This window comes from Nyctereutes procyonoides, unplaced genomic scaffold (genome assembly GCF_905146905.1).
Source record: "Nyctereutes procyonoides isolate TBG_1078 unplaced genomic scaffold, NYPRO_anot_genome, whole genome shotgun sequence".
Taxonomy (NCBI): Eukaryota; Metazoa; Chordata; class Mammalia; order Carnivora; family Canidae; genus Nyctereutes; species Nyctereutes procyonoides.
The window spans coordinates 16,763,345-16,788,305 of NW_026575046.1; the positions used below are offsets into that span (position 1 = coordinate 16,763,345).

Consider the following 24,961-nt stretch of genomic DNA (forward strand, 5'->3'; position numbering starts at 1 on the left):
GGAGACCCGGATCGAATCCCACGTCCGGCTCCCGGTGCATGGAGCCTGCTTCTCTGCCTCTCTCTCTCTCTCTCTCTGTGTGTGACTATCATAAATAAATAAAAATTTTTTTTAAAAAAAAGTTCTCTTTCCTACATAAAGTTTCTAACTGATCCCAATCTCTTTGGGATAAAATCTTAATCCCTTGACAATACGTACAGTATGTTCCTTATCATCTATTCTCTATATATCTCTCACCTTAGCTCTCACCACCCTACCCCCAATATTGCATACATATATAATTTAGTCCTATTAAACAACTTGCAATTTACCAAATTGTCATGGTTTCTCACATCTTTTTGCTTTTATAATGCCATCTTCTTTGTTAAATCATTACTTCTATTTTAACTGGCTAATTTATATTCAATTTTAAATGTCAATTCCTGGGGTACCTGGGTGGCTCAGTTGGCTAAGCATCTGTCTATGGCTCAGGTCATGATCCGGGAGTCCCAGGATGGAGCCCCAGAGTCAGGCTCTCTGCTGAACAGGGAGTTTATCTCTCTCTCCCTCTGCCTCTGCCTCTCCCCCAACTCCTACTTTCTCTCACTCTCTCTCATTGTCTCAAATAAATAAGTAAAATCCTTAAAAAAATTTTTTTAATGTCAACTGCTCCAAGTTTTCCCCAGACTAATGCTGACACTCCAGCCTTAGGTTGTGGGAAGTGCTCTTCTGTGCTTCCCCAGCACCTACCAAACAACATAACAAGAAAAGTGCTAGTTGTTATATAATCTCTCCATATTATGGGCATCTTAAGGGTAAAGTTATTTATTTCAGTTAACCCTAGTACCTACTACAGTACTAGGGACATACAGGGCCCTTGATAAATACTGGTTAAATAGGAGAATGAATGAAATATACAAAGAAGCCATAAAATTAACTTAATAATTGGCCAAACCTGACCATGTGGTAGTTACAGTCATGGCTAGTTCCAAGGTTGCTAGCTGAGAACTTCTGTCATCCTAGCCATACCCTCAATACCATAAAAGCTATCACCAGTTTCTAGAATCTACAATCCTATAGTCTCATCAAAAATTCCATGAAGAAAAAAAAAAAAAATTCCATGAAGCCCATACTTAACCCAACAATCAGTCTAACTCACAGGAAATTCTTCAAGTTGAATTACTTAAGGGCAGAGAGCCTTAGCTCCACGCTTCTCTAAGTCTGTAAAAAGTAAATGGCCAAAAAAAAACATTATTTTATTTAGGATCTAAATCTCATTTTTCCCCATCAATAATTAATCACAACTCACTAACCAAAAGAAAGGACAGAGGGAGCCTCATCTGGGTAATGGAAAAAATTCTTGGTGCTACAAATTCCAAGACTAAAAACAATTTTAAGTAACTATTTCTGACAGTCAAGTTGCCTACCATTATGTATTCCATTCGAGCATTAATTGTGAGTACTCAGAAAATTTGGAATTATTTTTAAGCTCTACAGCATTCCAAAATACGTTACCACCAATATTATGGTGACTATTATTTTTTAACACTCTCCTACCTTTCTCTTGGGTTTCTTGTAGCGCTTTCTTCCACAATTGAACAGATTTTTCATATGATCCTAACAGGAAATATTCTTCACCTACAAAGTTTTTAACCAACAACCAGTCATGGTTAATGACATTACTTTATAAAAATTTACTTCATTTTAAAATTTAGTGGATGCAGCTCAGTTAGAAACTATTTTAGAAAACAAGGAATCACAAGCAATTAATAAAATCAAAGCCCAGTTAACAACATTGCTTATTCACAGAGTTAGAAAGTGTTTATAAGCTACTGACCATTGATAGATTTAAGTTCCAAGCCTTGGTTCACATGAACTCCAGCATTCTGTAAGTTAGCCTGTATATGACATAACAGAGCCTTGACAGTAGATGCTTCTTGTGCCATCTTTTCCATTAACTGCCTGTCATCTTCAGGAAGTCTTTGACTTAATTGTGTTTGATACCATAAAGTTTTTTTGTACAATACTCTCCAGAGGACAATCAATCTGCAGACAAAATTAAGTGATCATCAAAACCAAATTTCAGACTAGGAATAAAAATTAGTACAGTCTCCTACTTAGCCTTATTATTTTTGCCTATACTCTTTACTGATATAATAATGTATATACAAACTGATCAGATTTAAACAGCACAAAGTCCACTGATCCAAAAATACATAATATATTTTTAAATCTTTTTTTAAAGATTTTATTTATTTATTCATGAGAGACACAGAGAGAGGCAGAGACACAGGTAGAGGGAGAAGCAGGCTCCATGCAGGGAGCCCAATGTGGGACTCGATCCTGCAACTCCAGGATCACGACCTAAGCTGAAGGTAGATACTCAACTGCTGAGCCACCCAGGTATCCCAACATTTTTTAGATCTTCGTGGTTATTCTTCTATAGTGCTTACCTAAACCAACATTATTCAATACTTGGAGATATATCATGGCTGCCCAAGACTAATAAAATACATGTGTTGAATAAAACTCGGCATAAATTCTAAAATATTTTAAAATAACATAAAAATTTATTAATGCCGACTGGTAATAGATACAGGGTTTCTTTTTTTAAAGATTTATTTATTTATTTATTCATTCATTTATTCATGAGAGACAGAGAGAAAGCGAAGGAGATAGAGGCAGAGGCAGGAAGAAGCAGGCTCCCCCTGGAGCTGGGAGCCTGACACGGGACTCAATCACAGGATCACAACCTGAGCCAAAGGCAGACGCTCAACATACTGAGCCACCCAGGCACCCCCTAATACAGGGTTTCTTTCGAGGATCATAAAAACATTCTGGAAGGGCACTGGGTGGCTCTGTCAGTTGGACATCCAATTCTTGGTTTCTGCTCAGGTCGTGCTCTCCAGGTTGTGGGATCAAGCCTTGCATTGGGCTCAGCGAGGAGTCTGCTTGGGATTCTTTCCCCTTTCTTCTCCCTCCCCCTCTGTTCCTCCTCACTCTCCCTCAGATAAATGAATAAAATCTTAAAAAAAAAAAATATTCTGCAATTAGTGCTAATGGTTCTAAAACCTTGTAACTATACTAAAAAGCACTGAATTTTACACTTTAAAATGGTGACTTTTTCAGTATGGGAATTTTATCTCAATTTTTCAAAAAGGAAAACATCTATAATGTTGATAGTACCCTAACAGAAAGTAATTATACCTGTGTCCTGGTTGTTGAGCAAGATTTACTACTTGAGGACAAATCTTGAAAGATGAGTTCCAGGACCAGTTTTCCTGAGAACCACTATCTTGAAACATTTGAAAAATGGGTACCACCAGTTTGTCTTGATTTGCTGTTCTACTTCCATCAGTTGAGGCTGAAATAACTTCAGGATGAAGACCATATATAGCATTTAAATTATCAGCTACCATTTTAAGTAAATGAAAACTAGCCAAAAGCTTCTCTGAGAATAACTGACCCTGTTGTTGCTGGGTCAGCAAAAGCTTTATAGTATTTGAGGTCAGCTTTACCAAATGTCCCACATCTTGTTTGTATCTCATATCCCAATACTGGACTGATAAACACTGATGAAAAAGTTGAAAGATACAAAGGACCCATGCATTTTGTCCTGTGCTCTTATTTAAAAAAATATCTAGTTTGGGGAAAGGACATTTTATAAATTGAAGAATGTAGAAAAAATGAGTGATACAAACTACTGTGTAATTCAACATTACATTTTTTTCCATCACATTTTTTGAAATTCCTATATTCCATGCTGCAAGGAGATTTTTCTGGACAGAATGCAGTTCTGTAATGGTTTTATCTGTTTCCTTGACATTATCTTTTGCATGTATTGTATCAAACATAGATGCAAATTCCAGTCTTCCCTCCTTGACACTACTGAACAATGGATCATTTTTTTTATTCCAAAGTGAGAATAAGTTGTTCGGAAAGTGATTGCCTTCATTAGTTTCTTCTGCTTCAAAATCCTAAAATGTGAGTGAAAAAAAATTATACTTAGTATCATGTAACACCTTACAAGTAAAATCACTGATGTTCTCAAATTTCTTTCCCTTTAACAAAACAAAATATGTTTCTTGGAATAAAGTCAATATGTAACTTCAAAGTAAATAAAACACTGCTACTAAGTACCTGGAAATCTGCTGTTTTTTCACTTAACTTCATGGTTTCTTCTGTCTGTAAGAATCTGGGGACAGTAGAATCAGCTAAACTTTGATTTCCTTGGTGTTTTAACAGGCTAGATCTCAGGGAATCCAGTGATCGTAAGTTCAGCCCTTTGCCTTTTGGCTGTAGAAGATAAGAGATTTCTAAGAGTAAAAGTTTATCTGTAATTCCACCACAAACAATTACAAATTCTAAAGACAACTGTACACAATCCAAGGACATTACTGTCAGTATGGTTTTAATCTGGAAAGACTAAGCAGCCAACTTTTACCAATGATACCAAAAAGCACTATACCTTAGACAATATCATACTTTGATATGTTTTCTCAAGCCTCTGGGTTGAATCAAGTAGAAGGGATCTCATGAGCACTGATGGAGACAGGTTATCAACAAATCGAAGGGTTGTGACCATGTATCCATCAGAAATAATGAGGTAGGGTAACCGTGAGTGTGCTTTTATGGAAAATCTCTGTCTCATGGGGTCACTATCAGAAGCTGATGAGTCTACAGAATTATTTGAATCTTGAAATGTAAACTGCTGTGGTCTAGCAAACAAACACAAAATTAAAGAATTAGTAAGAGAAAAATCTTAAAGGAAACAATCATATTATTCCAAAGAAAAGCAAAACAACAATTAAAAGCTACACAACGATAAAAAAGCCAGTTAAACACACTAACATTTAATTGCATATATCTCTAAGGAAAACACAAATGTTAAATAATATATAGATTTATATGTTTTTTAAATGCCCCCTGAATTGTGGCATTTATTTTGTTTTTAATTTAGTTTTAAACAAACTATTTCAGAAAAGAATTAAGGTAGTTCATTTTTACTCTTATAGAGTTAATAGTAAACTTTCCTTCTTACCATATATGATTATAAGAATATAATTATGAAAAAAAGAATGTAATTATGAGTTATGAATATACTTGTTATTAAGGAGGAGAAAGAAGGGGAGCCTGGGTGGCTCAGTTGGTTGAGTGTCCAACTCTTGATTTCAGCTCAGGTCATGATCTCAGGGTTGTGGGGCTGAGCCCTGAGTCAGGCTCTGCACTAGGCTTGGAATTTGCTTAAGATTCTCTGTCCCTTGGGCAACCCAGGTGGCTTAGAGGTTTAGCGCCGCCTTCAGCCCAGGGTGTGATCCTGGAGACCCAGGATCGAGTCCCACGTCGGGCTTCCTGCATGGAGCCTATTTCTCTCTCTGCCTGTGACTCTGCCACACACACTCTCTCTCTCTCTCTCTCTCTCTCATGAATAAAAAAATAAAATCTTAAAAATAATAAATCTCTTTCCCTCTCCTCTGCCCCTCTCTCTCTTAAAAAAAAAGGAGGGGGAGAAAAAAACTGAGAAAGACATTTGGAAAAGATCGTAGTGACTAACTTTTTATCAGTTTTAGATTAAATTTGACTGAGTTTCCATATAAATGTACTTATTTACTGTTATGTTGGTATACCTGATTAGGATTACTTAATATCGCTGCTTATTAACTTTGGGGCTTTATAAAGAGATCAAATAATCAAAAATATATTATAATCTCTTTCTGGTTAGCAAATTATTCAAATACAGGTTTTATCGGCCAAATAGTCAACAACAGAAGACTAGTTAAATATAGGACATACACACCACAAGGAATCTATAGAACATTAAAAAATTACTTCATGGAAAGATGTATAATATAAACTGTTTAATCAAAAAAGCAAAACACTAAACAGCATATATCATAGAATTCATTTTGTTTTAAAAAAGAAACTAATATTATAAAGTCATACATACTTTTTTTAATTTGTAGGACAATACACTAAAACATTAATAATTGTTATTTGGGAGAAATAGGACTACAAGAGTATTTCATTTTCTACACTAGTTTTACAGCATTTGATTTCTAAGTTTCTTTTTTTAAATAATAAATATGTATTCCTTTTATAATCAGAAAAAGTAATCTAATTTAAAAGGTCCTAAATTCTTTTTTTTAATATTTTATTTATTTATTCATGAGAGACACAGAGAGGCAGAGACAGGCAGAGGGAGAAGCAGGCTCCATGCAGGGAGCCCGACGTGGGACTCGATCCCAGATCTCCAGGATCACGCCCAAGGCTGAAGGCGGCGCTAAGCCCTTGAGCCACCCGGGATGCCCCCTAAATTAATTCTAAAAAATATGAGGCAATTCAAGTCAATTATGAATTGGACCTTAAAAAATAAGGAAAAAATACTTTCACTGCAGGAAGTGACAAACTAGAATTTTCTAATACTAAAAATTAAGCATCATTTTTTGCTAAATATAATCAAGGACACACCCATCCTCAATTTCCTTTCTTTGAGGCAATGGCAATGGATTGATTTCAAAAGACTTTTCCAATTTTTTTGTTTTGTAAATACCTGTATATACATGTCAGGTCATATCTAATATCAACATCAATAACAACAAATATTTACTGAACACCTACTTTATGTCAGAACTGTGCTAAGCAGTTTATTACTAATTACTTTTTTACTTCATTCTCTCAACCCTAAGAAATAGAGTCATTTACCTTTCACAGTAAAAAAAAAAAAGAAAGAAAGTATAACTTACCCAAAGTCACACGATTAATAAGTAGAAGAACCAAGATTTTTTTTTTAAGAACCAAGATTTAATTTTTTTTTTTTTTTTAGATTTTATTTATTTATTCATGAAAGACACAGAGCAGAGAGAGGCAGAGATACAGGCAGAGGAAGAAGCAGGCTCCATGCAGGGAGCCCGACGTGGGACTCGATCCAGGGTCTCCAGGATCACACCCCAGGCTGCAGGCGGCGTTAAACCGCTGCGCCACTGGGGCTACCAAGATTTAAATTTTGATATGACTCCAAACCCAGCTGCTAACCCACCCCACAATTAAAAATTAACATATGGCTAAATTCTAAAGTCTTCTATTCTTTTCCCACAGCTTTTTCCTTCTTTCCTTTTGAGGAAAAAAACAGATAAATCCATGTACCAACTTAAGTTTGAGTTACTAATTTAACTGCTCTTCTTTTAAAACAATAAAAGATATATCACACTTCTTTGAACTTTTATATAAAAGAAAATAAATGTTTTAGTGCTACTAAATATTTAAGTAACTTATACTTACATAGCCACAATGTCAAATTTTCACCAGGATTAAGCAACAAAAAGAAATAAAAGAAAACTATAAATAAGAAACAGATATTGAGATAACAGACTCAAAGAAAGAATAAGACAATTTGAAAGACAAAATTATTTTACAAAAATACATAGTAAAGTAATACCAAAGGAGAAAACCTAAAAACAAAACAATTTAAATGTCTCACCTATATGTTACTAGTGGGTGAAAAGGAATAAATTCTGCTGGCCCAAATTCTATGGAGCAACCAAATGTAATTAACGTCACCAATTCACCTTGACAGGTCAATAAAACCAGGGAGCCACGTTTTAACATACAAGCCAGAAAAAGACTATCGTGAGTCCAGCTGATATCACCTACCCAGTAGGACCTAGAAAAAGCAAGACAGTGTATTTAGAAAGGACTCTACAATGTCTTTCATGATTTAAAATGGCCTAGCAAAAAATAGGGGGAAAAGAATGAATAGTAGGCAATTATCACATACATTTTGGGTTATTTTACTTCCCAGAAAGAAGGTAAGAAAAAAATGCTTGCTCATAAATATGTATTCCAAACAATATTCCAATCAGAAATTCACAGACACGTAAGCAAATGATAAGATGAAAATACTCTGTAGAACAGTAAAGTTTTTCAGTCACATTTTATTTATTTTTTTTTTTAATTTATTTATGATAGTCACAGAGAGAGGGAGAGAGAGAGACAAAGACATAGGCAGAGGGAGAAGCAGGCTCCATGCACCGGGAGCCCGACGTGGGATTCAATCCTGGGTCTCCAGGATCGCGCCCTGGGCCAAAGGCAGGCGCCAAACCGCTGTGCCACCCAGGGATCCCTCAGTCACATTTTAATTAGAACAACTTTAATCATATTGGTGCCTACAACTAAATCTACTTAAAAGTCAATACCATGCCTGTCCTCTCTGCAGCTTGCCAGAGGTCCATGCAGCAGCACACTGTCTTCCCTAAAGCTATCCTTACCACTCCTTAACTATCTGGTAATATGAATATCTTATGGAGACAGAAAGTAGCTCCTCATGTAAATAATGACACTCTAAGTTAAGCAGACTACTGCACTGAGACCAGTAATATTTTTTATTTATTTATTTAATTGAAGTACAATAGAGACATGATGTTACATTAATTTCAGATGTAAGAATGAATAATACCTTTAGAAAGGAACTTTTGGGGAGGAAAAGAAAATGACGGGGAAGGCTAGATAGGCCTGAAAACTGGGAATTCAGAGATTCAGAAAAGGAAATTAAGAAGTCTAAGAGGAAATCTTCCTACTCTATAATCCCAAGTAGATCCTGGTGGTGGCTCATGTGCCATCCAAAATCATGACTTACGTTGTTATTAACCCATACGCAGAGCATGGCAATTTTGTTTAAAAGCTAACACCTCAGCCTCCCTGAGCATATAATGGTTTTCCCAGTCCAGGATGTCTTCATTTTGGTCTCTAATGAAACTCAATAGTTTCCTACCAATTGTGATTCTACTCTTCCTGAGACAATGCAAGAAAAAATAAAAGAAAAAAAAAAATGTTCACGTATCTTCCACCCTACCAAGACCCTTTTTTCTTTTTTTTTTTTTTAAAGATTTATTTATTTATTCATGAGAGACACAGGCAGAGGGAGAAGCAGGCTCCATGCAGGGAGCCCGATGTGGGACTCAATCCTGGGATCCCAGGATCACGCCCCAAGCCAAAGGCAGACGCTCAAACACTGAGCCACCCAGGCGTCCCCCAAGCCCCTTTCTGAAAGTGAGATTTTCCTTACATAAAGCAATTTTTAGAATCTATCAATCAGGGCAGCCCAGGTGGCCCAGCAGTTTAGCGCTGCCACCTTCAGCCCAGGGCATGATCCTGGTGACCCAGAATCGAGTCCCATGTCTGGTTCTCTGCATGGAGCCTGCTTCTCCCTCTGCCTGTGTCTCTGCCTCTCTCTCTGTGTCTCTCATGAATAAATAAATAAAATCTTTAAAAAAAAAAAAAGAATCTATCAATCACAAATACTGAAAGTAAATTGCATTCTCTATCTAAATACTTATTTAGATATCTTTTGAATTACCAGAGCCTTAAATGTATTAAACTATCAGAAAATTGAAACACTAATAGAAACACAAGAGTTTTTACCTGATAAGTGTAGCTGGAACCACAGGATTCTTATTACTACATCCTCTCAGGCTACCACAGAGAGTAACAAAATTCAGTGTGTTTATGAACAATACCTGAGTTGCCTAGAAAGGAGGGAAAGAAAACAACAAAACCATTAAATTATTTTGCTTTAATCATTATTTTTGATTCTAGAGACCCAGAGACCTATTATCATATCAATAAACTCTCTTGGAAGTCTTTCCCAACTGGCAAAACAATACTGAAAACTATAACTCCTCACTCTTATACTCTATTTTAAGGACATCAGTTACCACTTTGTACTTTTTTCTTCCTTTTTACTATTCTCTTTTCACTTCTGAAGGCCAAGTTTTGAAATTACAGCAGCCAGTTTAAATAACTTTAACAATCTACAATACTAAATTGGATCAGAAAACAGCAATTCAAAGAACATAACGTAACATTAAAAAACAAAGAACTCCAAGCTGGACTAAACTCTTTTATAAGTTACTTCCAGGACAGATTATATTTACTGACCTTTGGGTCTTTCTGATTAAGGGTTACTGCCAGGGTAACACCATCTCTTGAAAAGGCAGAAATGAGAGCACCTCTTGACTTTACTGAGGCACATTTAGGAATCAGATTGCACAGATGGCAGTTTTGTTGTGCCCAATGAACATGGTATGGCAATGACCTAAGAAAGTAATGAAATAATTGAAAATAGAAAATATGTTAACTTTTTATATTGTTTTAAAAGATTTTTTATTTATTTATTCATGAGAGACACAGAGAGAGAGAGAGAGGCAGAGACACAGTCAGAGGGAGAAGCAGGCTCCATGCAGGGAGCCCGATGTGGGACTCGATCCTGGGATCAGGCTCTGGGCTTAAGGTGGCACAAAACTGCTGAGCCACCCGGGCTGCCCATATGGTAACTTTTTAAATTAATATTTAGTTCATCATAAAAAAAACTTAAGGATTCAACTAAATTCCTACATGTGCACAAATATTAAGGGGCCTCTTAGCAACTATCCAGAAGTTTCATCAAAGGCACAAGAGCAGTTGCCAGCTAAATAAGTTCAGTATCAGCACTCTGTTAGTAACGGCATGCTTCAGAGTCAACTCCAAATACATCTGCTTTGATGAAAGTTTTACAGGACACAGATTTCTACATTATTGTAAATATTTTTACAGAAATTAAAGAAGAAGAGAAGAAAGGATTTTTAAAGTAGTGGCAATGTTCTGGGATGCTTGTCTGTTGCTAGAGCCTACAACTCTTGATCTTGGGGTTTTAAGTTCGAACCCCAAGCTGGGCGGAGATTACTTAAAAATAAACTCTTTTAAAAAATAAAAATAGGCACGCCTGGGTGGCTTAGTTGGTTAAGCATCCTACTCTTGATCTCAGTGCAGGTCTTGATCTCAGGGTCATGAGTTCAAACCCTACACTGGGCTCCGTGCATTGGAGCTTCCATATAAAAAAAATAAAATAAAATAAAATAGTCTCAATGTTCTATATTTGATATGAGGACGGTTATACACATGTATACTTATGAAAATCCATCTCATTATACACTTAAGATTTATTCATTTTACTTTATCTCAATTATACTTTAATGAAGTACTGTTAACAGAAGAAAATGAAGAAAAACAGAAAAAAACACATTTTTACTAAATCCTGCTTAGGCATTATATGCTTTTAATGTACTCTGTATATTACTGGGCTTCTTAGAATAAATCAAACTATTTTTATTTTATTTATATTCATTAATTTTTTTTAAGTAATCTCTACACCCAATGTGGAGCTCAAACTCATGACCTCAAGAGCAAGAGTGGCATACTCTTCTGAGTCAACCAGGTGCCCCTAAATAAAACTTTTTTTTTTCATTTATTTATTTGAGAGAGAGCTTGTGCGTGCAGGAGCAGAGGAGGGTGGGAGGGGGTGGAGGGAGAGGCAAAGGGAGAGGGAGAAGCAGACTTCCCACTGAGCAGGGAACCCAATGCAGGCTTAAATCCAGAAACCTGGAACCATGGTCTGAGCCAAAGGCAGATAACTGAGCCACCCAGGTGCCCCAATAAAACTATTTTTAATTAAAAAGTACTTGAGTATTTAATAAAAGGTACAGTAGTAAATTCAAATTATGTCCCTTTTAAAATTCAATTGAATTATTTTTCAAAATAGCTACTTCTAGAATTTTAATACAAGACCATAGACTTTCTTACCTTTTACATGTTCTCAATTCCAAGAAAGGACACGAAACAAAAACAAGAAAAACCTTCTAGAGTAAACATTTAAAATGAAAACTAACAGGGATCCCTGGGTGGCGCAGCGGTTTGGCGCCTGCCTTTGGCCCAGGGCGCGATCCTGGAGACCCGGGATCGAATCCCACGTCAGGCTCCCGGTGCATGGAGCCTGCTTCTCCCTCTGCCTGTGTCTATGCCTCTCTCTCTCTCTCTCTCTCTCTCTGTGACTATCATAAATAAAAAAAAAAATAAAATAAAATAAAATAAAATAAAATAAAATAAAATGAAAACTAACAGTAATATTTATGGGAAGAACAGCTTTGTAAAATCTCAGAAGTTCAAATTTAATTTCATTTAACTGGGATCCCTGGGTGGCGCAGCGGTTTGGCGCCTGCCTTTGGCCCAGGGCACGATCCTGGAGACCCGGGATCAAATCCCACATCAGGCTCCCGGTGCATGGAGCCTGCTTCTCCTTCTGCCTATGTCTCTGCCTCTCTCTCTCTCTCTGTGACTATCATAAATTTAAAAAAAAAATTAAAAAGATATAAAATAAAAAATAATAATAATTTCATTTAACTAATCCTACTATGCTCTTATGGGAGAAAAAAATATTCCTGTAAAAGGGATAAAAAATAAGGAAGAAAAAAACCTTTACCTTACCTCATAGTTGTAAATACATTTTCATGCCACCGAATTGCTAGAAACGTTAACTTCAGACATTCCCCAGAATAAAAAGTAAACGAACACAAGCAGCAGTCTCCAAATAACTGTATAGAAAAATTTAATAAACTTTAGTATATAATTCATCTGAAAATAAATCAACAAATATATAAAACATGTATTTTATCATAAATAAAACACATGGAAATCCTGCTTATATTTTTATTCTTAATATTAGACTAAATAATAAGTAATTTAAAAAAAGAATAATTTTTTCCTTATTTCATAACTATGTATTATTTAAATTAGGGCACTATCCCTGGAGGTGGAGGAAGGTAAAGGAAAATAAAATTTTAAAATGCATAGTGCATTGGGTAATGAAACATTGGCCCATACACACAATGCATGCAGCTATTTATAATGTTTTTTAGTTAATGAATATGTTTTTTCTTGGAAACTAAATAGCTTAATATCATCAATTCTAGCTTTTTAAATTATAAAGCTAATTTTATTTTAAAACTAAAAATAAGTACAGAATCAGACCTATAAAATACAAAGAACTGCTGGTTGTCAGAGGAGATGGGAGAGGGGGTTGGACAAAATGAGTGAAGGGGAGTGGGAGATACAGGCTTCTAGTTATGTAACAAGTCATGGGAATAAAAGGTACAGCAGAGGGTATACAATCAATATACTGTAATATATAGTACTGTGTATTACAGTACTGTAATAGTTTCGCATGGTGACTATACTTGTGGCAAGCACAGCATAACAAAGAATTGTTGAACTGCCATGTTGTATATCTGTAACTAACACTGTGTCAAATATACTCAAATATAAAAAGAAATAAAAGGAAATAAATTTTAAAAACTAGGGAAAGGGATCCCTGGGTGGCGCAGCGGTTTGGCGCCTGCCTTTGGCCCAGGGCGCAATCCTGGAGACCCGGGATCGAATCCCACGTCGGGCTCCCGGTGCATGGAGCTTGCTTCTCCCTCTGCCTGTGTCTCTGCCTCTCTCTCTCCTCTCTCTCTCTCTCTGTGACTATCATAAATAAATAAAAAATTTAAAAAAAAATAAAAAATAAAACTAGGGAAAAAGAAAACTCAACTTAAGCCATTGTTTTTGATCAATTAACATACAACGCTATATTAGTTCCCCTCTCGTACCCACTAGTTTGTTGTCTTTACTTAAGAGTCTGTTTATTTTGTTATTGTTGTTTGCTCATCCTGATTTTTAGATTCAACACGTAAGTGAAGTCATGGTATTTGTCTTTCTCTGACTGACTTCTTTCACTAAACATTATACCCTCGAGGTCTATCCTGTTGTCACAAAGGGCAAGATCTTATTCTTTTTTATCACTGAGTAATATTCCATTTTACGTATATACCACATCTTCTCTATCCATTCACCTGTTGATGGACACTGGGTTGCTTCCATAGTTTGGCTATTGTAAATAATGCTGCAGTAAGCATAGAGGTGCATATGTCTTTTCAAATTCGTGTTTTTATTTTCTTTGGGTAAATAGCCAGTGGTAGAATTAGTGGATCATATGGTATTTCTTTTTTTTTTTTTTTTGATCATATGGTATTTCCATTTTTAATTTTTTGAGGAAATCCCATACTATTTTCTGCAGTGGCTGCACCATTTTATATTCTCACCAACAATGCACAAGAGTTCCTTTTTCTCCACATCCTTGCCAAACACTGTTATTTCTGGTCTTTTTGATACTGGTCATTCTGACAGATATAAGGTGATATACCTGTGTAGTTCTGGTGTGCACTTCCCTGATGATTAGTGATGTTGAGCATCTTTTCATATAACTGAGGTCATCTGTATGTCTTCTGTAGAGAAAATGCTATTCAGGTCTTCTGCCCATTTTTTAATTGGATTATTTGTGGGGTTTTGGTGTTGAGTTATGTAAGTTCTTTGTGCACTCTGGATATCAATCTCTTAACAGAAATATTATTTGCAAATATCTTCTCCCATTCATCAGACTGCCTCTGTGTTTTATTGATAGTTTCCTCCTTCCCTATGCAAAAACTTTTTTATTTTTGTGTTCTCCCAAAGTTTAATTTTGCTTTGTTTCCTTCACCAGAGGAGGTATTTAAGAAAATGTTTCTACAGCCAATGTCAAAGAAATTACTGCCTATGCTTTCTTCTAGGAATTTTATGGTTTCAGGTCTCACATTTAGGTCTTTAATCCATTTTGAGTTTATTTTTTTGTGGTGTAAGAAAATGGTCCAGTTTTCTCAACACCATTTGTTGAAGAGACTGTCTTTTTCCCACTATATATTGTTGCCTCCTTCATCATAGACTGACTGATCATGTACGCATGGCTTTATTTCTGGGCTCGCTATTCTGTTCCATTGAGCTATATGTCTATTTTTGTGCCAGTACCATACTATTTTGATTACCTTCATCTTTGTTCTTCTTTTCCAAGATTGCTTTGGCTACTTGGGGCCTTTTGTGGTTCTATACAAATTGTGGGGTTACTTGTTCTAGTTCTTTGAAAAATATTGACATTTTGATAGAGATTGCATTAAATCTTTAGACGGTTTTGGGTACTAAAGACATTTTAACAATATTGGTTCTTCCAATCCATCAACATGGATTATCTCTCCATTTGTTTGTGACATCTTTAATTTAATAAGTATTTTATAGCTTTTGGAGTACAGATCTTTCAACTCCTTGGTTAAATTTATTCCTAGGTGTTTTATTCTTTTTGATGCAATTATAAATGAAATTGTTCTCCTAATTTCTCTTTCTCTTACATCATTAGTAGTGTAGAGAAATACAAGAGATTTCTGTATATTCATCTTGTATCTTATGACATAACTGAATTCATTTGTTGGTTCTAGTAGTTTTTTTTTGGTGGAGCTCAAGCCATTTTTGATAAACATTTTTAAAAATACAACCAAGAAATATAAAAATATTTTTCCACAATTTTACAATTACTCTGTCAATTAATGAAGGCTAAAGACATATAGTAATACATTACACACTCTCTTCAATTGCTTCATAAATAATGCCTGTTCTTAAAGTCTGAGATCTCAACTTCTATAACACCATGTCTGATTTGGATTTTACCTCATTTTTTATAAAAACAGCATGTACTACAGTTTCTTTATCTTCTTTAGAAGGCAAATGAACTGCTTCTTCGGGTATGATCTGGGACCACTGGCCTACCAATGAAGGACTTTTAGAAGATAAGATAGTCTTGAATTCCAAATATTCCCAAAGAAATATGCATCCAGAAGGAGTTATAAGCAAAACTCTTTTCCCATTTCCAGATACATACAAGTACAGTCTCAAAGAGCTTGCTTTAAAAAAAAAAAGAAAGAAAGTTAATTAAACCTCTGAAGTCTGAATTGTTCCCAGAAAGTACATAATATATCTATTCTGACAATAAGAAACCTAATAATACTTCCATTCAGGATAAAATTAAGGCACTACTAATAAATTAAAAGTACAAATAATAGTAACATATATTATGTACTTGTTATATGATGGAACCTACTGGTAAGGACATCAGGGTGGCTCAGTTGGTTAAGCGTCTGCCTTTGGCTCAAGTCATGATCCCAGGGTCCTGGGATCCAACTCCACATTGGGTTCCCTGCACAGCAGGGAGCCTGCTTCTCCCTCTGTCCCTCCCCGCCCTGCTCCACTTGTGTTCTTACTAGTTCTGCTCTCTCTCAAATTTAAAAAAAAAAAAAGAAGAACCCACTCTTATCAGATATTTTAGGCAAGACTTTTCTTTAAGATGAAACCAAGTATCACAAATAAATACCAACAAAAAGGGATGCCTGGGTGGCTCATTGGCTGAATGTCTGCCTTCAGCTCAGTGTGTGATCCCAGAATCCCGAGATCAAATCTGACATGGGGCTCCTTGCGGGGAGCTTGCTTCTCCCTCTGCCTATGTCTCTGCTTCTCTCTGTGTCTCTCATGAATAAATAAATAAAATCTTTAAAAAAATCCATACATGGGATCCCTGGGTGGCGCAGCGGTTTGGCGCCTGCCTTCGGCCCGGGGCGCGATCCTGGAGACCCGGGATCGAGTCCCACGTCGGGCTCCCGGTGCATGGAGCCTGCTTCTCCCTCTACCTGTGTCTCTGCCCCTCTCTCTCTCAGGAATAAATAAATAAAATCTTTAAAAAAAAAAAAAAAAAAAAAAAAAAAAAATCCATACATATATAAGAAAATATATATACGTATATATTCTATGTAAATACATATATGTAAGCACACATACAGAGATACACTTTTAAAATAGTAACAATAAAATGTTTCATCTTCTTTTCCTATTTATTAAGTAAACCAATTTAAGCAAATAAAAAACTCCCACCTACTGCAGCTTGAATCATTTTCTTAGGCTTCTCAGTTGCCGGTATAGTTTTCAAGCAATCTTGATCTTTGTTCCAAAGAAAAAGCTCCCCTGTGGTGAGTACCCCAGCCAGCCACACATCTGTTTCCAAAAAGGAAATACAGTACTTACAACCTAATACTTCCCTTAATATTACCCCAAATTATGAACAAACACAATTAATCTAGCCCTTTGAAAATACAGTACTACTTAACCATTACTGGATGTTGTTAGGACAATAACGTCCTTCAGCAAAGGCTGCAGACTAGGAATTTTCTTCTTTGTTCTTCCTGATAGCAAGTTAATTTCATTTATGAATTTATCATCCAAGAGAAAAACAGCTTCATCTTCCTAAGAGGAGAAACATGTGAGACTTAAGAGGTACCAGAAGTTAATTCAACCTCTAACCTAAATAAATTATCCCAGAAAGGAAAATAAAGTGACATGCAAGAAAGATTTTACACTTATAACACAAATAATAAAATAAACAGTAAGGCTGATTAAGTAACTTGGAGATTTCTTCATTCTATCTTAAAATACTTCTTATTAGAATTACTAGGTAGGATAACCTAATGGTTGCATCCAGACCTTTTTGATATTTAAAATTATAGGAGTGTCTTCTAATTCTGCTAGTCAAAACTGAGTTATGCATGGTTTAATTTCATCAATTTGAACAGTAGTATGGACAAGTTTTTAAATTATATACCTAGATTAAAACAGATATGGCTTCTGAAATTTATAAACCACAGACTCTGGTCATTTTTTATTATCTAGAAAAAGTATGGTCTTTTGGGGTACCTGGACGGCTCAGTCGGTTAAGCATCTGCCTTTGGCTCAGTCACGATTTCAGGATCCTAGGATAGATGCCCCTGCTCAGTGAGGAGCCTCCTTCTCCTCCTTCTCCTTCTGCCCTTCCCCCTACTTGTGCTCTCTCTCTCTCTCTCTCTCTCTCTCAAATAAATAAAATCTTTAAAAAAAAAAAAAAGTAAACTGTTTTGAATGAACCTTGTTTACATATATTCTAGGGCACTGATTTTGAAAATACCATCCAGCCAACAAGTATCAGCAATACCTTTGACACTGTCAGAACTGCACACTATCCACCTCGGTTAGTTCCCTACTCAGGCAGGAACTCCAGGAGTGGGGCCCAATACTTGTTTTAAAAAGATCACCAGGTAAAGGGGCACCTGAGTGGCTCAGTCAGTTAAGTATCTGACTCGATCTCAGCTCAGGGTTGTGAGTTCAAGCTCAGAGTTGGGCATCACCAGATGATTCTTTTTTTTTTTTTCACCAGATGATTCTTAACCACTGCAAAGCTCAAGTGAGACACTGTTCTAGAGGAAGTTAACAATATAATTTGTCATAGGAAATGGCATTAAATACCGCATTTTTAAATTTTCGTATTTACTACATATCCTAAGAGGATTTTATAGGTTTGCCAACTTTCCCTAAGGTGAAGAATCTATTCCATATACTGTGACTAGTGTTCCTGGATAGCTGGTATATTCTGGGCCATCTTTATTCTAGTTCTAAGGGGCACTTTTATTGAAAACTCATGAAAATCACAATGGCAGGAAAGACTCCAATGACGGTTCCAGTAAGGAAAGGTTCAGAAGAAAGGAATTAAATATTCCCTTTCAGCTACACAAAAGTAAAAAGCTTTTGCACCATGCAGGAAGAAACAACCAACAAAATAAAAAAGCAATATGCTGAATGGGAGAAGACATTTGCGAATCATGTATCTGACAAGAGGTTAAAATTCAAAATACACAAAAAATTATATAACTCAACACCAAAAAACCCCAAATAATCCAATTTAAAAGTGTACAGAGGACCTGAATAGGCATTTTTCTATAAAAGACATACACAGATGGCAAACAGACACACGAAAAAAATGCTCAACATTACTAATCATCAGGGAAGTGCAAATCAAAACCACACTGAGATGTATCACTTAAACCTCTCAGCATGACTAGAATCAAAAAAAACAAGGGAGGGGGCAGCCCTGGGTGACTCAATCAGTTAAGCATCTGACACTATTTCAGCTCAGGTCCTGAGATGGAGCCCTACATTGGGCCCTGTGTTCAGCAGGAAGTCTGCCTGAGATTCTCTACCGCTCCCTCTGCCCCTCCCCCACTCATGCTTTTTCTCTAATAAATAAATTAAAAAAAAAAAAAGACAAAAGGGGACTCTGGCTGGCTCAGTCAGTGGAGCAAGTGACTCTTGCTTTTGGGTTGTGAATTCCAGCCCTCTGTTGAGTGTAGAGATTACTTACAAATAAAATATATATATAAAAAAAAAAGACCAGAAATAACAAATGTTCAGCAAGGCTGTGAAGAAAAAAGGAACTCTTGTGTATTGTTGGTAGAAATATAAACTGGTTCAGCCACTGTGGAAAACAAAATAGGATTTCCTCAAAAAATTAAAGATAGAAATACCATATGATCCACTAATTCCACCACTGGCTATTTACCCAAAGAAAACAAAAACACTAATTTAAAAAGACATATGCACCTCCACGCTTATTGCAGCACTTTTTACAGTAGCCAAACTACAGAGGCAACCCAGTGTCCATCAACAGGTGAATGGATAGAGAAGATGTGGTATATACATAAAATGGAATATTACTCAGTGATAAAAAGGAATGAGATCTTGCCCTTTGCAACAACATGAATGGACCTGGAGGGTATAATGCTAAGTGAAAGAAGTCAGTCAGAGAAAGACAAATACCATGACTTCACTTACATGTTGAGACTAAATTTCAAAACGAACAAACAACAATAAAATAAACAGACTCATAAATACAGAGAATAAAGTGGAGATTTATCACAGAATATGTTGTATACTGGAAATTAATATAACATTGTTATATTTAGATTTTTAATTAAAAATTAAAATTAAAATTTTTAAATTAAAATTTTTAATTAAAAAACTCCCTTTGAGGAGCACCTGGTGGCTCAGTTAAGCACCAGACTTCAACTCAGGTCATGATCTTGGGATCCTGGAGTGGGGCCCCATCTTGGGCTCCATACACAGCAGGAAGTTTGCTTTTCCCTCTCCCTTTGTCCCTCACCCTGCTCATGTTCTTTTTCTCTCTCTCTCAAATAAATAAATAAAATCTTAAAAAAAAAAAAAAAACTCACTTTGATATAAGCCATCTCAATCATGAACCTAATGTGATAAAAAAAAATTTTTGAAAGTAAAATATTTCTTCTAGACAGACCATTTAACTTTCTGGAGAAGCTAACTTGCTCACCTTAAAAAAATAAAAAACACAAAAATTCTTGCTCTATGAGCACGTGATCCTTCTAAAGACAGTGGGTTTATTTTTTAAGACCATAGAACATCCTATCTTAGAGCCAAAGTATACATTTAACACATTATTACAGCTGGTATTGTATGAAGATAGGAGAACCTACCTGTCCTAACCAGGAGACTCGTGGCCAGGGCTTTTTCTGTTTGATACTTGTTGATGTCAAAACTTCTAATCGTATCTCCATGCTTGTTAAGTTAACAACAGTCCACAAGATGCTGTAAAAAAAAAAAAAAATGAATGAATGAATGAATGAATAAATAATAATAATAATAATAATAATAATAATAATAAATAGCCCATAAGATTTACTGAGGATTTGAATTTAGAATTTTCACAAAGTAAATCACTTTTTTCATCAAATTAACTCTTTTTAAAGTAAGATATTGAGAATGTATTTCATATCTCATATTTCGAATAGTCAGACAAAATGTATTTGCTTTTTTCACAAGTTTTTTCTCAGACTATGAAGATAAAAACAAACTAGGAAAAGATCTTGACAATAAAATTTCTATGTGATATGTTTTTCTCAGTGTTCTAGGTATTTCCCAAAGACGCCCATAACAGTATCTCCCATCCCACATGCTCTTCTTATACTGTGACTTTGACACTTCTCTCATTGAGAGCTCTAGTTCATGCCTCATCTCTTAAAATTGGAGGAGATTTTTTTTTTTACTATTTTGACAAACGGTAAAATGGACGTGATGTTATACATTTCGCAAGGCTCCATCATAAAGAGCAATTACAGCTTCTACTTTACTCTCTGAAGTAATCACTCTTGAAGCTTTTAATCACCACAGAAGCAGTCAAACCACCCTGAGCCATCAAGCTATAACAGAGTTCAAACTACCCCAAATAAAGATGAAGCCCAGAAATGAAGTGAAGATGCCTGGCAAGTACCATGATAGATGTGGGGATAGTTGCAGTGGAAGCCAAGAAGAGTTTGCTGGAGCCAAGGAGGTGAGGAAAGCATAATCCTGGGATAGGGAGAATCCTGGGAGGATGTTCACACGGTGTGACTGCCTGGCACAGCGTGCTGTGCCCAAACAGAAAACACGGAAGTCATTCTAAAAAGGATCCCACTGACCAAGGTGAAAATTGTTTGAGGATCAAAACAAATTATAGCAATGGATTTTAAATCATGAGGGGTGCCTGGCTGGCTCAGTCAGTAGAGCATGCAACTCTTCACCTCAGGGTTGTAAATTTGAGCCCCATGTTGGGTGTAAAGATTACTTAAGAGTTTTTTAAAAATAATCTTTTTAAAAATATTATTTATTTATTTATTTTTAAGATTTTATTTATTTATTCATCAGAGACAGAGAGAGAGAGGCAGAGACATACACAGAGGGAGAAGCAGGCTCCCTGCGGGGAGACCGATGCGGGACTCAATCCCAGGATCCTGGGATCATGCCCTGAGCCTAAGGCAGACACTCAAACCACTGAGCCACTCAGGCGCCTGTTATTTATTTATTTGAGAGAGCGAGCATGCACAAGCATGAGTGGTGAGTGGGAGAAGGGCAAAGGAAGAGGAAGAGGAAAAAGCAGACTCCGCACTGGGCAGGAAGCTCAATGTGGGACTTGATTCCAGGACCCCAAGATCACAACTTGAGCCAAAAGCAGACACAACCTACTGAGCCACCCAGGCACCTCTGGAATATTCTTAAAAAGATGAAAAATGTAAAACTGAACCTTAATCTGTGTCTGACTCTAAATACCAACTGACAAGAAATAAAGAAAATGAAGGAACATATTAAATACACCAGAATAAAATTAACCAAATTCAGAATGTAACAAATGCTATAGGATAAATGATGCAGTTTCTTCAACAAATAAATGGTATTTTAAAGGGGAGAGGGAGAAGGGCACCTGGGTGGCTCAGTCAGTTAAGCGTCTCACTCCTGATTTTTAGTTCAGGTTATGATCTCAGAGTTCTGAGACCAAGCAAGCCCTGAGTTGGGTTCCACACTCAGTGGGAGTCTGCTTGAGATTCTTTCTCTCTGCCCCTCTCCCAAATCGCATGTGCTCTCGCTAAAATAAATGAATTAATTAATTAATTTTTAGAAATATTTTTAAAGGGGGTAAGGTAGAGAAGTTGCCAATTGCTATATATGTATTATATAAATATATATATATACACACATATAAAATTGGGGGGAATGTTAAGAGAACATAATAACCAAATGCAATATGTGAAGATCTTTTTTGGATTGTAATTTAAACAAATCAGTTAGAAATAGATATTCAACAGCTGCCAAAAAGAACAGGAAGATCTCTATAAACTTGGATTTCTAAAATATGTTATTAATTGAAAAAAGCAAAGTACAGAAGAGTATACATAGCGGCATCTGCCTGGCTCAATTGACAGAGCAAGTGACTCTTGATCTTATTGTTCAAGCCCTGCACTGGGTGCTGGGTATGGAGCCTACTTTAAAAAAAGAATGTACCTAGTATGCTACTTCATGTGTAAGGAGACGGAAATAACACATGCATCATTTAATTTTGCAAAAAGAAACAGAAAAATAAAACAAACAAACAAAATAGGTTAACTACCACAGTGCTGGGGGAAGAAGGGCTAGAAAACAAAGTGGATAGGCTAGGGAGAGAGGGATACCTAATGTACCTTTCACCATATAGTTCTGAGTTTTGGAATTACATTAATAAAAACAAGAATGGGGGATGCCTGGGTGGCTCAGCAGTTGAGCATCTGCCTTTGGCTCCGGGTGTGATCCCGTCCCAGGACTGAGACCCACATAAGGCTCCCTGCAGGGAGCCTGCTTCTCCCTCTGTCTATGTCTCTGCCTCTCTCTGTGTCTTTCATGAATAAATAAATAAAATATTTTAAATAAATAAATAAATCAAGAATGGAAGGGGGACAGAAAACTTAACACAAAGAGAAGCAAATGCAACTGTATTTCAAATGAGTAAAATAACCACAATGAAGAGAAAAAGAATTCAGGTAACTTTTAAATACAGTATTTTGACTACATGCCCTCAAACTGAAGATAAAAAGGACTACAAACAAATCTCAAATTCTTCTTAGTAGGTTTGTTTTTCCTAGGGGTATGAATATACAAATTATGATGCTATGTTTTGTGAACTGTAGGACTGAGCAAATGAACATATACATATATATGTAAATGTATACATATATATGTATACATATATATGTATACACATACATATAAACATATATATAGCTGTTGATGGGAGCCAGCATTCTCATTGCAGAAGAAAGAGGAAATAGTTATAAAATGGGGAAAGGTAAAGAAGAGCCCTAAGGGGCTGGATAAGAACTGGAGGTATCAGTGTAAAAACTCATGATTTCTAGCTCCGTCTTCTAAAAGGGCCTGCAGGAGCAATGATACTCTACTAGCAATGAGCAAACTTAGCACCCAAGATTTTGGTTGTCTTTGTTTTGTTTTTAAAGATTTTACCCACCCACTCATTTGAGAGAGAGAAAGAGAAAGCCTGAGCAGGGGAGTGGGAGAAGAAGACGGAGAAGCAGACTCCCCACTGAGCCCTGAACCCTGCTGTAGGGTTCAATCCCAGGACCCCGGGATTATGACTTGGGCGGAAGGCAGACACTTAACTGCTGAGCCACCCAGGTGCCCCCAGATTTTCATTTCTAAGTACCATTCCTCAGTAAGAGACACCAGGGCTCCTTGAAAAACAGCTGATTTCAGGGCAGGGATAGCAAAGCAAACAGATGGACCTGGAACATCTTGTTCCAAAGTAAGGAAGCAAACATATGATGGGGACATGTCAAAAAGAAACAGGACCAAGGGCTGCCTGGGTGGCTCAGTCTGTTAGGGTTTCAGATCAGGTCACAGTCTCAGGGTGGTGGGATCAAGCCCTACCTCTGGCTCAGAGCTGAGGACAGAGTCGGCTTGTGAATCTTTGCCCCCTCTTCCCCTGTTCCTCCTGTGTGTGGGAGTACACGCGCATGCACTCTCTTTCTCTCTAATAAATAAATAAAATCTTCAAAAGAAAGAAAGAAAGGGGACCAAGATTGATGGGCCAAATCTCCAGGTCAAATTTGAGACACTCTGAGCATCAAAATAAAGATGAGCAACAGGTTACAATCTCTTAAATGAAGAATAAATGAGGCCACACTGATTTGAAGGTAGATATGGAAAATCACTATTTTCCAACTATCATACTAAAAACTAATTCAGGAAAGAACCATCAGCCGATGCTAAACCAGGCAGAGGGAGAGGGAGGATTCTAAGATTTACATAATCTGGAGTTATTTCCCCACAACTGCAGCTGATCCTTGAACAACACAAGTTTGAACTCTAAGGGTCCACTTATACACAGATGTTTTTCAATAAATATGGTATAGTACTGTATTTTCTCTTATTTTATTAATGCCATTTTATTTTCTCTAACTTACTACATGATACAGCATATAAAACATACAACATATAAAATATGTGTTAAATATTTATGTTATTAATAAGGCATGGTCAACTGTAGGCTATCAGTTTAGTTTTTCCGGAATCAGCAGCTTTTCAACTGCATGGGGTGGGGGTTGACACCCCTAACCCCCACGTGCTTTAAAGGTCAATTGTACTTAATTTGCAAAAACGGAGAAAGTAACAGTGAACAGGAAAAAAATGATAGTGGAAAAAATGGACATCTTAACCTATAAAAGGGAGACATTATGCTTCTCTGATTGTGATAATTTGAAAAAGACATAACATTACTTATATAGTATTCCCACCAAAAAATTCAAACCTAACTCTATTCATGAGGAAATTAATTCATGTTGAGGAACATGACATAAATGGGCTATTAGTCCTTAAAAATATTGATAATGGGGCACCTGAGTGGCTCAGTCAGTTAAGTGTCTGCCTTCAGCTCAGGTCATGACCTCAGGGCCCTGGGATCAAGCCCTAGTGCAGTTCTGTGCACAGTGGGGAGCCTGCTTCTCCTTCAGCCTGTGTCTCTGCCTCTCTCTCTGTCAGGAATAAATAAATAAAATCTAAAAAAAAAAAAAAAAAAGGAAAAAAAAAAGAG

General features: G+C 36.4%; 1 protein-coding gene across 9 annotated transcripts in view; it reads right to left on the reverse strand.

Annotated features, from left to right (window-relative positions):
• The window catches only part of CPLANE1 (ciliogenesis and planar polarity effector complex subunit 1), a 141,283-nt gene that overhangs the window by 113,668 nt on the left and 2,654 nt on the right, over window positions 1-24,961 (reverse strand). For 6 of the 9 annotated variants that reach the window (XR_008664356.1, XM_055324960.1, XM_055324961.1 and 3 more), the window contains exons 2-15: window positions 20,049-20,160; window positions 16,845-16,980; window positions 16,612-16,731; window positions 16,250-16,414; window positions 15,358-15,590; window positions 12,274-12,380; window positions 9,913-10,069; window positions 9,397-9,500; window positions 7,457-7,639; window positions 4,448-4,697; window positions 4,120-4,275; window positions 3,187-3,956; window positions 1,817-2,025; window positions 1,537-1,617 (exon numbers count right to left, since the gene is read on the reverse strand). Coding sequence is in view for 8 of the 9 variants with exons in the window: in XM_055324960.1 (XP_055180935.1) it covers window positions 1,537-1,617; window positions 1,817-2,025; window positions 3,187-3,956; window positions 4,120-4,275; window positions 4,448-4,697; window positions 7,457-7,639; window positions 9,397-9,500; window positions 9,913-10,069; window positions 12,274-12,380; window positions 15,358-15,590; window positions 16,250-16,414; window positions 16,612-16,731; window positions 16,845-16,980; window positions 20,049-20,129 (2,752 nt within the window). In the remaining variant the exon portion in view is untranslated. Of the gene's footprint in view, window positions 1-1,536; window positions 1,618-1,816; window positions 2,026-3,186; window positions 3,957-4,119; window positions 4,276-4,447; window positions 4,698-7,456; window positions 7,640-9,396; window positions 9,501-9,912; window positions 10,070-12,273; window positions 12,381-15,357; window positions 15,591-16,249; window positions 16,415-16,611; window positions 16,732-16,844; window positions 16,981-20,048; window positions 20,161-24,961 lie in introns of those variants that run through there. The other 3 variants (XM_055324967.1, XM_055324965.1, XM_055324966.1) reach the window with 2 other exon arrangements.